We start from the raw sequence: 13,476 nt of genomic DNA, 5'->3' as shown, positions 1-13,476 counted from the left end.
TTCTGTTCATTGAGTTTGTAATTGATCCTCCGCATTCAGCTCAGATTCAAAAGCAACAGAAATGACCCATGTGGCCCCCCCCTCAACGTTTTTGATTGGTTACTGCCTGGTAGCCATGGTAACCAGTCAGTGTAAACCAAGAGAGCTGAAAAGCAGGAAGTAGTGTTCTGACTGACATGTTATACATCAAATCACTCCAGCCTTTATACATTATATTTTTGGCTAACTAACTATATTAGAAACCTTTTTTATTTTGTACGGCCTATCTATTTACCCAGTTTTTATTTTTACACTGAACAATTCTTTTAATATAAATAAATGTTTGTTCTTTTGAGAAATGGATTTCAGTGCAGAATTCTGCTGGAGTAGCACTATTAACTCATGTGTTTTGAAAAAAACATGTTTTCCGATGTCAGGATCCCTTTAACAGTATATGTATCCCTTAATATCTCAGAATAAAAACAAAATAAATTATGAATGTACTTTGGAAAATTACATAGAATAGCACAATCATCAATTTTACATTCACTTGTTTTAAAGGTTTACTAATCCTTTAAGAAGTAGTATTGTAGCATAAGAACTACTTTGTTTTTCATCTTTTTACTGTTTTTTTTCTTATGACAACTCTGAATAAGATGTTCTTTTACTAATTTTTTTTTTTTTACTATTGATACAAATATAGCATGATGAGCAGCTTGTTTTGTGGTTCAACAGCCTTTGACTCTTAATTTCAGGGAGTATTTAGGTTGAATAGAGACAGAACAGAAAGACAATTTTAAAAAAATCAAACCAATAAGCAAGTTATACTTGTTTACATTACATTCATCTACAATATAGTCCATTTTTTTCATGTCAATTTTTACAGTGAAAATAAACTCCTATGTCCAACATTGGACATACTCAAAATGCTTTTATTGAAAATGTGTTCTGCCTGTATTTTTTTTTTATATAATTAAAAAAAACGCACACATTTTCTTATTTCATTATAAATTACTAACCTGACATTCTTATGTTTTACCTCTTCCTCTGCGCCTCATGGAAAGTGAGAGTTTAAACTAACGAAACTAACCCCTCCCCTATATACTGTTTCTTGTGTTCAGGTATACATACTGGGTAGGGTAAATAGTTTAGCTGCCTTATCCTCCTCTCACAATTTGCAATGGAAAACCAAGGAAGTGGGATCAAGTGTCAAGTAATTTCATATTTTTTATTTACAAAATGTGCCCAATGGAGGACCTAATTATTGGGCTTATGGCCATCATTATACTTTCCATTTAAAAGACAAAGACAGCATAAACACTGGGGGTGCCAGTTTGTTAGGCACTGCTCAGTAACCAAAAGTGCTACCTCTTTTCACCAGGACAGTGTGACCTGCGTCACTCATATCCGGAGCACCATTCCACCATCTCAAACCAATTCAACCTGGAAGCATCATGTGCAGTACAATGTGCCTCCGAGTAAGATCAGAACTGCAGATGTGCCATCCAATGAGTGAGGGGAAAGTGGCAGCTCTCTGGAGAGAAAGCACTCTGAGCCATCTTGTTTCTAAAAGAAGAGGCTCACCAGACTAGAGAGAAAAAGTTTTGGTCATGGGGGGGTTACCTAAAAAAATGCCACCCCTCAGTATCTTAGACTTTCCTTGTAAATAAGTCAAAGAGAAACTAGAAGAGACCATTCGATATAAGTGAGTTTTCTGGGGTTTACTTGCTGTTGTTACTAAACCAAAGAAGTTACTTGGTCACTAATTAAAGTATTTAATAGCATGGATGTTAAAGCATTAATACATTGTTTTTGGGTTGTATTATTCATTGTACAGGTTTTGGATCCTTTATCTGGAAAACCATTATTCAGAAAGCTTTAAATTACAGGAAGGCCAAATTTGGAGCATCTGGCATTAATTTTGCTTTAATAATTTTCCCTTAAAGGGGTTGTTCATCTTCAAACAACTAGTTGTGTTCTATTTTCTATCTGTCACCGTTTTTATAATATTGAAGTGTAAAATTGAATTTTTAACCTTCTAAAACAGCTCTGGGAGGAGGGGTCGTCGACCCTTTAAACATCTAAATTGATACATTTAGTTGATACATTTCTTATCTTTGTCCCTGCTGAGCAGGATCCCTGAGTTTCATCAAAGGCAGCTGTAAGAATTGATACAATAGTGACATACTCCAGAGATGCTGTTGAGAAATTTATCAACTAAATGTCAAAAAATTGTAACAGTTTAGAGTCTGCACCTGAATTACTGAGCTGCTAGACTCAAACACCAGAGACAGAAACATTCAACATTCAAGGGCAAGGCCAGACGTGGCGTTTTTACGTTGCGTTTTTAAAAAAGAAACGCCGGGTGTAAAAACGCCACTGAAACCACACGCGACCGTCAACATGCGTTTTTCAGCACGTAGGTTTCTTTTCCCAACATGCACTTCTCATTGAGAATTTGGACACCATATTTAAAATACAATGCATATTTACGCAAAGTGTTTCAAACGTGCAGATCCCATAGAGTCTATTGATTTGGTAGTTTCTTGACGTATTGGCATTTCTGCTGAAAAATGCCAATACTGGTGTCCTGTGGTGGATTTCGGCTTGCAAGTGCCCTGTGTGAATTGCCATAGTGTGTTTTCCATTAGTTTCAGTGGTAGTGCAGTTTATGCATATTTACGCCTGGCGGAGCTTTTTTAAAAACGCCATGCCTGGCCTTGCCCTTAACTTAGATTTTGCAAAAACATTAAAAAATAAATAATGTAAAATAATTGAAAAAAGTATTTATGGGGAACAATCTGAAAACAACTGAACTGAAAACGAATCGCTCTGAGTGCCATCCTGCCGGCGATTTAGATTCTAGCCGGCAGGAGGCATTTCGGGGAGATTAGTCGTCCCAAAGAAGAGACGATGTATCGCCAGGTGACTAAATCTCCCCGAATCTGAGTGTGTGTCTCTATCCTAAGCCTGTAATTGCCCCTCGTTGCAGAGTCAGCGCAGCGGAGCTCACTGGCTCCATCTTCAGCGTTTCGGTAATCTTTGGTAAATAAGAGCCTTAATGCAGTTGGAGCAGTCTTCTGCTTTGTGATAACCGCATGCGCCGAAAGTGACGAAAATTACTGAAGCACCGGAAGATAGCCCCTGTGAGCTCCGCTGCACTGGCTCTGCAACAAGAGGTTATTACAGGCTTAGGGGCATTTACAGGTGGAGGGTAGGGGTTCATTTGTTGGGGGGGTTAAATTCTCCTTTAAGGCTATGGGCACACAGGCTGTTGTCAGTCTTTGTTATCAGAGTACTTTTGCTGGCTGAGAGAAGCAGATCTACTCAGTGCCCCTGCTCCATTGATTTGAATCAGATCAGCCTATGAGCGGTCACACTCTAACCTCAGCTTCAGCTCTGCTATGTGTGACCGCACATCTGATCTGATTCAAATCAATGGAGCAGGGGCACTGAGTAGATCTGTTTCTGACAACGGCCTGTGTGTCCATAGCCTAAAGCTGGCCATACACGAGCTGATGAAAGCCGCGACAGACCGAGCTGGCAGTTTATCGGCCCGTGCGTGGGGCCCTCCAACGGGCTTCCCCGATTAATATCAGGCCGAAAGTTGTCCAGATGTCGATTGGGCAGGGTTAAAAAATCCAGTTGGATTGCGTCTGCATCGGGGTGAGATCCACTTGTTTGGCGAATCGCTACGTGTATGGCCACCTTAAGGCAAAACAGTATGCCTTTGGAAACCATTTGTTTGCTGTATGGTGTTGCTTTTGCTTGAGAGCTGCTCTTCATTCGCAACCAAAAATATTTTAAATATTTTAAAGAGATGACTGAACCTCTACAGAAGAAGAAAAGAATATACAGTATTTTGGCTCCTGTGTGTGAGAATGCAGTCAAGAAGCCCTCTCCTTTAGCTCTTCCATCACCATCAGAAAAAGCCTCCAAGGTAAGTTCACTGGATTAAAGGAAAGATTCTAAGTGCATGCACTCCAGAACTAGTTCCATCACTAGGGCTATGTGTCTGAATGCCCCACCTCCCCTTTGACTGGGCACACATGGGCAGATGCTGTTGTAGTAGCTTTTAGAATCATCCAAACTGCCTCACCAAAATGTGTGGTCAGCTTTAGTTTGGTTTCCCAGTAGCTCAGTAAGGATCTAATGTGATGCCCAACAGTTTGGCCCCTTTATTCCCAGCATACAAAGAATATAGGGCCAGAATGGTCTTGTCAGTTGAAATATCTTTTCTCTTGCCTAATTGGGGGACACAGGCACCATGGGGATGAAGATCCTGCAGCTTGGAAAAGGACACTAACTTGTTAACTTTTGACTCCTCCTCCTGCTCTGGGCTTCATCCCCTGCCTCCTCCTCCTATATTCAGTTTCTTTTAGTGTCCTCAGAGGAGAAGACACAAAAAAACTTGTGGCTGGAGCAATTGATCTAGGACCACGGTTATGATCATGCCACAGATGGGGGCCATTGATCTTTTTCACGCGCCCCCCCAGCTGTTTTAGGTTCCAACCTAAAAAAGATCCTGTGCCCAACAGCCTTTCCGCTCTACGGAGGTCTGCAGGCTAGCTCCCCTCATTCCCTGTGACTGCGTTTCCGCTCTACGGAGGTCTGAACCAGTCTTGCTATTCACATTAATTTTTTATTGTTTCTTTGTGTTTAGCAAGATATATATATTTTTTTATATCTACAGGGATTTCCAACTTCCATGGGCACTCAACGGCTGGATGGACTGGGTGAGTATATCTATGTCACCTGTGTCCGCCTCTCCCCCCTCCTAAGGGCCCAACTCACAACTCTCAGGCGCGCTCCCTAAGTCACACAGCGTTCGTCGCTCAGCGCAACTCTCAGGCGCGCACTTCCGGTTCTCTCTGTCTCCTGGGCGCCATGCGGCGGTGATACGCATATGGTCACTGGCGCCAAAACGAGCGGAACTACGCACTTCCGGTTGTTCGCTTCGCAGCCGGCAACCTCCTGCGCACTTCAGCTCTCCCGCGACTGCTCTCCTGGTTCGCCCACATCAGAGAGACACCGGACCCCTCACTTTGAGAGACAACCTTTCAGGCGAGTACTCGATACCACTGCTCCTATGCGCATTAGGCTGCCTGTATTTTTTTATGCTGACATGTGTGACTTAGGGAGCTGGGAATAATCGATATTTCCCCTCTCTATTGCAGGCTCTATCCCAAGGCCCTGCGCCAGATTATCCCCTGCCCCTCCTTTTATCTTTATATAAGGAGTTTTCAGGCTGTATTGCCACTACGATATGGCAGACAAAACAGAGGAGCCCAGGACCTCAAAGTCCTCAGCACCTTCTCGCAAGGCTGCACAAGTGTCTTACCTTGCATGTGCAGTGTGCAACACCAAATTTCAGAGTGTTTCGTCTGAATCTGTGTGCGCAGCGTGTAGACACCCTCCCTCTCCACCTGTCGCAAACACAGCCAGCACTTCAGACACCGATTTGGTCCGTGCTCTCTCTATCTCACTTGCTGGACTACAAAATTTATCCCGCATTCCTGAGACTTTAGACAAGGTTCTAGAAAGACTGTCTAATCCTACAAGGTCACAGGACAATAGACCTACTGCCTCTAAACGATCCATTATCTCGCCCCCAGATTCCCCTGGGGAACAGTTTAGCCCCTCTGATGAGGAGGGACAAATTCCTTCGGGCGACGATTCAGAGGATCAGCCTGACCCAGATCAGGACACTCCCAGAACCCAAAGGGAGGTAGAGGGACTTATACAGGCAGTACTGACAACGCTCAATATCGAAGACACAAATTCGACTGTAGAGCCAGCCAAGAACATCTTTAAAGGAGAAGGAAAGCCCCAGGGCGCAAAACCCCTCCCCCCCTCCCCTGTGTTGCCCCCCCTCCCTCCTCCCCCCTGACCTACCTGTCCCCCTGGGCAAATGCCCCTAACTTGTTACTCACCCCTCTGCGCAGGTCCTGTCCATGGAGTTCACAGTCGCCATCTTCTCCCACGCGCGTCTTCTTCCTGCTCTGACCGGCGTCTTCTGGCGCATGCGCAGTAGGAACAGGTACCGGTACAGCTCTACTGCGCATGCGCCGAATGTCACGAAGTGAAATCGGAAAACTTCGTGACATTCGGCGCATGCGCAGTAGAGCTGTACCGGTACCTGTTCCTACTGCGCATGCGCCAGAAGACGCCGGTCAGAGCAGGAAGAAGACGCGCGTGGGAGAAGATGGCGACTGTGAACTCCGTGGACAGAACCTGCGCAGAGGGGTGAGTAACAAGTTTGGGGCATTTGCCCAGGGGGACAGGTAGGCCAGGGGGGAGGAGGGAGGGGGGGCAACACAGGGGAGGGGGGGAGGGGTTTTGCGCCCTGGGGCTTTCCTTCTCCTTTAAGAGGCAAAAGAAAGCCACCTACATCTTCCCAGCATATGAGCAATTAGAGGAAATTGTCAAATCTCAATGGAAAACCCCTGATCACAGAGTGCAAATCTCCAGGCGTTTTTCCCAAACCTATCCTTTCCCACAAGATTGCATTGATCTCTGGTCATCCCCTCCGGCGGTTGACCCACCAGTTTCCAGACTTTCCAAGGCCACCACTATTCCTGTGGCAGACGCAGCGTCATTCAAGGATCCAATTGACAAGCGTCTAGAGGGATTCTGCAAGGCAACCTTTACAGCTTCCGGTATGGCTTTCAGACCAATATTTGCTATAGCCTGGGTAGCCAAGGCTATGGAAGTTTGGGTTGAACAGACAGCACAACTTATTGGGTCCGATGACCCCTCTGCCCTCTTATCACAAATAGCAGACGCCACTTCCTATATCTGTGACGCTTCACTAGATGCTGCTAAACTGGTGGCTAAGGCATCAGCTCAATCCATAGCCGCCCGAAGATTCCTTTGGTTGAAGTCATGGTCAGCTGATTTGACATCCAAGAGATCACTCGTTAGCCTCCCCTTCCTGGGCAAACAGCTCTTTGGGGCCGAGTTAGACAAGATCATCTCACAAGCCACTGGCGGTAAGAGTACCTTGCTCCCTCAAACTAGAGCGAAGAGAGCAACTTTCAAGAGAAGACCGTTTTTTCGGCCCTTTCGCCAGGGACAGCGGACGAAGTCTCAAGCGGACAAGTCCACCTCTAATTTTCGCCAACGCTACCAGCACAAGCAAGGAGCCCACTGGTCGTCTTCAAAGGGACAGGCCAAGCCCTCCCAGGACAAATCCGCCACAGCATGAAGGCGTACCCACCCTCGGAGGGACCCCTCTGGGCGGCCGTCTAATGTCCTTTCGAGAGGTGTGGAAAGACCAAATACGGGACCTCTGGGTCATTCAAGTAGTGTCTCAGGGTCTCCTCATAGACTTTGTTCATCGTCCTCCCCGCAGATTTTTCATATCCCGACTGCCCCTCGATGTTCCCAGAAGGCAAAAGTTCCTCTCAGTAATCCAAAACCTCTGTTCAGCAGGAACTATTCAGCCAGTGCCTCCAGGGGAAAGAGGATGGGGATACTATTCCAACCTTTTTATGGTCCCCAAAAAGGACGGTTCCCTGAGACCGGTTTTGGACTTAAAGGACCTCAACCCCTTTGTGAGAAAGCTCCATTTCAAAATGGAATCCATACAGTCGGTCCTAGCATCCATGGAGGAAAACGAATTCATGTCAGTCATAGACGTCAAGGACGCCTACCTCCACATCCCGATTCACCCGAATCATCACAGATTCCTCAGGTTTTATGTCAACGGCTCTCATTGGCAGTTCGTGGCGCTGCCATTCGGTCTATCGTCCGCTCCCAGGACCTTCACCAAGGTGATGGCAGCAGCACTAGAACAGCTCAGGATCAGGGGCATCACAGTTATTCCCTACCTGGACGACCTCCTGGTCAAGGGTCCGTCTGCGGCGATTGCCCAGTCACACACTTCTCAGACACTCAAGGCTCTGGAGACTCTGGGTTGGGTCATCAACTACAAGAAGTCACATCTCTGCCCGACTCAGACTATAGAATACCTGGGGCTGATTCTAGACTCCCAACGAGCGACGGTCTTCCTTCCACAGGAGAAAGCCAAAGTCTTACGGACGCGCATACAGACTCTCAGATCAATCACCCCGGTCCCTCTTCGCACGGCCATGCGAACACTGGGTACAATGGTCGCCTCATTCCCGGCCATCCCATATGCCCAATTCCACACCAGGCCTCTCCAACACCTGATTCTCAGGCATCAATGGAGGGATCGACGGCACTTGGACCGCCTGATCGTGATCCCGGTGCAGGTTCAGAAGTCCCTTCTCTGGTGGACCCACCCTCTCCGTTTCACGCAGGGAAGGCCCTTCCCCAACCACACTTGGACGGTGGTCACGACAGACGCAAGCCTAACAGGGTGGGGCGGAGTTCTAGGCCAAAGAACAGCCCAGGGCTGTTGGAGCCAAGAGGAGAGACTTCTCCAGATCAACTTATTGGAACTAAGAGCCATCCTGTACTCACTGCAACAATTCTCGCCATTCCTTCGGGGCAAGGCAGTGAGGATTCAGTCGGACAACGTGACCGCTGTGGCCTACGTGAACCACCAAGGGGGCACTCGCAGTCCCGCGTCCTTACTGGAGGCAGCCAAGATTCTGACTTGGGCAGAAGACAACATTCCAGAGCTCTCCGCTGTACACATACCAGGGGTCGACAACTGGCTCGCAGACTACCTGAGCAGGGAAACTCTGGACCAGGGCGAGTGGAGTCTCAACCAGGAGGTTTTCCAACTGATCGTGGACAGGTGGGGTCTTCCAGAGGTGGATCTCATGGCATCCAGATGCAACCGGAAGGTTCAGAGCTTCGTTGCCAGAAGCGTAGACCCGTTAGCTTTCGCGGTAGACGCTCTGGTGATTCCATGGAACTTCGCCATGGCCTACGCATTCCCTCCACTAGCTCTTCTTCCGAGACTCATCAAGAAGATAAAGAGAGAGGGAACTCGGACCATCCTTGTGGCACCCTACTGGCCAAGACGGGCTTGGTTCGCCGACGTGGTGGACCTGGCCATCGACGTCCCATTTCATCTCCCGGCAAGAGAGGACCTGCTAACACAAGGGCCCGTCAAACACCCGAATTCTCATCGCTGGGCTTTAACGGCGTGGCTCTTGAAACCTTAGTCCTTCGAAGATCGGGGGTCCCCACGGCAGCCATTCCAACCTTGCTTAGGGCACGTAAGCCAGTATCCGCGAAGGTCTATCATAGAGTATGGAGAACCTTCATCGGCTGGTGCGAACAAGGAGACTTAGATCCACTGAGAGTGACATTCTTTCCTTCCTCCAAGATGGGCTCAACAAGGGCTTGGCGCTGAGCTCTCTGAAGGTGCAGGTGTCGGCCCTTTCCATTCTCTTCCAGAAAAGATTTGCCTTACGGAGCCATATCAAGACTTTTTTACAAGGAGCGACTAGAATCGTGCCTCCCTATCGATGTCCAGTTCCCCCATGGGATCTCAATTTGGTTCTCTCCGTCCTTCAGGGGGACCCTTACGAACCTATTGCAGTCATTCCGCTAGCCACACTTACCGAAAAGGTTGTTTTCCTACTGGCAATCACGTCTGCACGTAGAGTTTCGGAACTGGCTGCACTCTCTTGCAGGTCCCCGTTCACCATCATCCACAAGGACAAGGTCGTTCTTCGACCCACGCCTGACTTCCTCCCCAAGGTTGTCTCAGAGTTTCACCTCAACCAGGACTTGATAGTTCCTTCGCTGTGTCCGGAGCCCCGGAACCCCTTGGAGACCAAGCTAAACAAGTTGGATGTGGTTCGAGCAATCAAGGCATACTTAGATGCAACACAAGGGATGAGGAGGTCAGACTCTCTTTTTGTTCTCCCGAGTGGCCCCAAGAGGGGCACGAAAGCTTCCAAGGCAACGATAGCTAAGTGGATCAGATCCACCATCATCAGAGCATACTCCGTGAAGGGCAAGGAGCCTCCACTTCAAGTTAGAGCTCACTCAACGCGAGCCTTGAGCACTTCTTGGGCAATTCGTCATCAAGCGTCTGTTGAGCAAGTCTGCAGAGCAGCTACATGGGCATCTCCGCATACCTTCACGCGCTTCTATAGGCTGCACACACAGGCCTCAGCCGAAGCCAGCTTCGGGAGGAAGGTGTTACAGGCTGTCATTACCTGATCATCTTTGGGGTTACAGTGTCCCGCCCTCAGGGGTTGCTTTGGGACATCCCCATGGTGCCTGTGTCCCCCAATTAGGCAAGAGAAAGAGAGATTTTTGTACTTACCGTTAAATCTTTTTCTCTTGTCCTATATTGGGGGACACAGGCCTTCCCGCCCTGTTGTTTACTACTGTGCAATGTATTGCGTTTGTGTATAGTTACTCCGTTTTGGGAGTCCTTGTTTTGAGGGTTCTGAGGGGGTTGAGGACTCCTTCTCTGTTTTGGGTTGCTTATCTTATACTCCTCTTCGGTTGAAACTGAATATAGGAGGAGGAGGCAGGGGATGAAGCCCAGAGCAGGAGGAGGAGTCAAAAGTTAACAAGTTAGTGTCCTTTTCCAAGCTGCAGGATCTTCATCCCCATGGTGCCTGTGTCCCCCAATATAGGACAAGAGAAAAAGATTTAACGGTAAGTACAAAAATCTCTCTTTTATTGAAAGGTATTTTTTGGCACTATCACTAACTTAAAGTGGCCATTATGAGTAGTCAGGGCTCACATTTGAGGTACTTGAATCTTGCGTGTTGCCCATCGCTGTTCTAAACTGCTGAAATATGATACGTAAATTGCAGTCATTTGCGAGAAGCAGCTTTGCAATGGCTGTAGCTAATGTATTCAATGTTAAAAGTTTAACAGACTTTAGGGAGTCAACATCCTGGTTTACTGGGCTGCTACTGGGAAACACGAATAGGAGAAAATAAAACAAATGAATTTTTAAACATCATAGATCATGCTTTTGTAAGGGCCCTAATTTATGTAGAAATGAACCAGGCAAATGTTCCCTGTCATGTTAAATTATATGAAGAGTTTGAAAATTATACAGATGTCATAGTTACATTGTGTTACATAGTTAAGTTGAGTTGAAAAAAAGACCAAAGTCCATCAAGTTTAACCCCTTCAAATGAAACCCAGAGCACATATCTACTCTCACACTCACGCCAACCCTCTTATACACTCACATAAACTGCACATACCAATATCTTTCTTTAGGTTTTATTTATTCATGCTTTTTTGAATCATTAGCATGTTGTTTAATACTGTGTGCGTTATTTTCAATGCTATGGATCGATGACATACGTTTTTTTGTGTCAGGGCCTAAGCTCCTCTGTGAGCAAGAAGATTCCCAAGTGTGACCATAAGTTATCCTCAGCAGCGCCTCCTGACCACTCCAATTCTGCCAGTGAGTACACTTTTTCCTTACAATTACACGAGTGAAACCCTTTTTATATGGAAGACAAGTTGTATGTTGCACACGCATACTGTTCTCCTATCTCACACCTTCATTGGCCTTCCATTGGTTTCTTTGGCATGTCATACAGGGCTGTATCATAGGGAAAATCAACTCAAAGAAGAAATTTCTTCCCACAAACAGTTCTGCGTCTAAAGGTGGTCATAGACTTTAAGATTTTTCTCTCCCTAACGACCGATTTTAGTGGGATCTGACAAATCCGTCAAATTATCATGAGGTTAGGGGGCACCAAACGTTCGTGCATCTAATGATTTTTTTGTCCGACATCAGTCAGAAAATCGAATGGTCAGGCTAGAAAATTTTCATCGTTCACAGTGAAATGTATCCATTGTTCAATTGTTTGCAGGGTTGAGCAGGCAGCTATCCACAGTTTTCCTGACTTCAAGTAGACACTTGAAATGGTCTTTTTAAAGGACCAGTAACATAAAAAATTTTTTAAAAAAAATTAGTTTCTTTGTAACGAAAAACAAAAAACAAACACTAAGACAGTTTTAACTTTTAAATCGCAAAGCTTTTATTAAGAAATGACTTACCCCTGTAAAAAAATGTCTCCTTGTTACCCCCACCCCCTCGCTTCCCCTTACTTTCATTCATATTTCTTCTTGTTATATGAAAAAAAAAAGAAATTACTTACCAATTTCTCCTCCCTGGCTATAGAAGTCAGGGAGGAGAAATTGAGCCCCACACAATGGATCGTTGCCCTGTCGCCGTTTCTGAAGAGAAGCGCATGCAGAGAATCAGTAAGTAATTTCTTAATTAAACGATAAAACTGTCTTGGTGTTTTTTTTTTTTCGTTAAAAAGAAACGATTTTTTTTTTCATGTTACTGGTCCTTTAATTGATGGACAAATTGTATATTTAAATGATTGTTTCTGGATAAGCTTGGTCTTACGATTACAAAAAGATCTTTTAAAAATTTAAAGGTCTATAGACACCTTAACTTTAGGATTTTATGTGTCTGTCTAGCTTTATTAAAAAGTTGAACAATTTTTTGGTACAATGTGTTAAATAAAAAGCAATAAACTATAACTTTGTTTGTTATATGCTATTTTTGACAGTGCACCCCACTTTATTTTTTTGAGCATTTGAGTGCAGGCACTTAATGAACTGAAATAATACACATATATATGTGCAGTGGTGTAACTATAGAGGAAGCAGACCCCGCAGTCGCAGGGGGCCTTGGGAAAAGGGGGGCTGCTTCTTCTATAGCCAACAAGAACCCTCTTCCCTAGCAGCACTCTTACGGAGTTGATAGTGGGTGGAGTCTGGCAGTTGAGTGGGTGGAGTCTGGGCAGGAAGTGAAAGGAGAATGGGGATCGCAGTGTGCTGGGCCCATTTGAAGATTTTTTTGCAGGGGACCCAGCGCATTCTAGTTATGCCACTGTATATGTGTGTATGTATAATAAAGTTAATAGTTATTAGTGGCGTCATGAAAGAAAATGTTTCAGCCCATCTATCTGTAATCTATTTATCTGTCCATCTTTCATTCATTTTATTCCATCATTAATTTTCTGATGATGTCTTCTTTTTTTTCTTCCGCTGTATTCCAGTCACTCAACCTGCCTTGCTGTCCTGCAATGAAGACCCCATTTCCCAAACACGTTCTCCTAAATCCTTGAAGAGAAAAGTGATGTTTTCTGATCTGCTGAATACTGAAATGCCTGCCAAGTCTGTCTCAGTCCATCAATCAACAGAGAATCCTATTGAATCCCAGCCTTGCTCCAACTTTACCCTGAAGCCTGTTCTGAAAAAGACCCCAAAAAGGGATCCCTTTCATATGGAGGTGGGCATGTGTTCTGCTCTCTGTATACGCATTCCAAGCACTGGAAAAGGGTCAGTGAACTGTAAAATTGAGAATAGAAGGGCTAGTTCAATATCTTGCATTTACAGACACTGAAATATTTTGGGAGCACATTGCAGATCTATACTTTATATTTATCGCATAATTTCTAACTTATTAGACATGGGGTTTTGGTGGCTGCATTTGGCAATCACAGAATATGACCTCCAGAATATACTCATGTTTTCATGTGAAAATGCCCCCCCCCCCAGAAGTTTAATTGTAATTACAATCTATTTAGTAGCTGAGCTCCAGTAGACACA

The 13,476-nt window shown here is 45.5% G+C and overlaps 1 protein-coding gene across 3 annotated transcripts in view; it reads left to right on the top strand.

Annotated features, from left to right (window-relative positions):
- The window catches only part of LOC108712713 (cell division cycle-associated protein 2), a 41,819-nt gene that overhangs the window by 7,765 nt on the left and 20,578 nt on the right, over positions 1-13,476 (top strand). For all 3 annotated transcript variants that reach the window (XM_041588110.1, XM_018255076.2, XM_018255077.2), the window contains exons 5-7: positions 3,798-3,919; positions 11,218-11,305; positions 12,924-13,156. In XM_041588110.1, coding sequence (XP_041444044.1) covers positions 3,798-3,919; positions 11,218-11,305; positions 12,924-13,156 — 443 coding nt within the window. The remainder of the gene's footprint in view (positions 1-3,797; positions 3,920-11,217; positions 11,306-12,923; positions 13,157-13,476) is intronic.

Source organism: Xenopus laevis, chromosome 3S (assembly GCF_017654675.1).
Source record: "Xenopus laevis strain J_2021 chromosome 3S, Xenopus_laevis_v10.1, whole genome shotgun sequence".
Lineage (NCBI taxonomy): Eukaryota > Metazoa > Chordata > Amphibia > Anura > Pipidae > Xenopus > Xenopus laevis.
The sequence above is the reverse complement of the archived record's forward strand: the minus strand, read 5'-3'. Positions and strand labels throughout refer to the sequence as shown.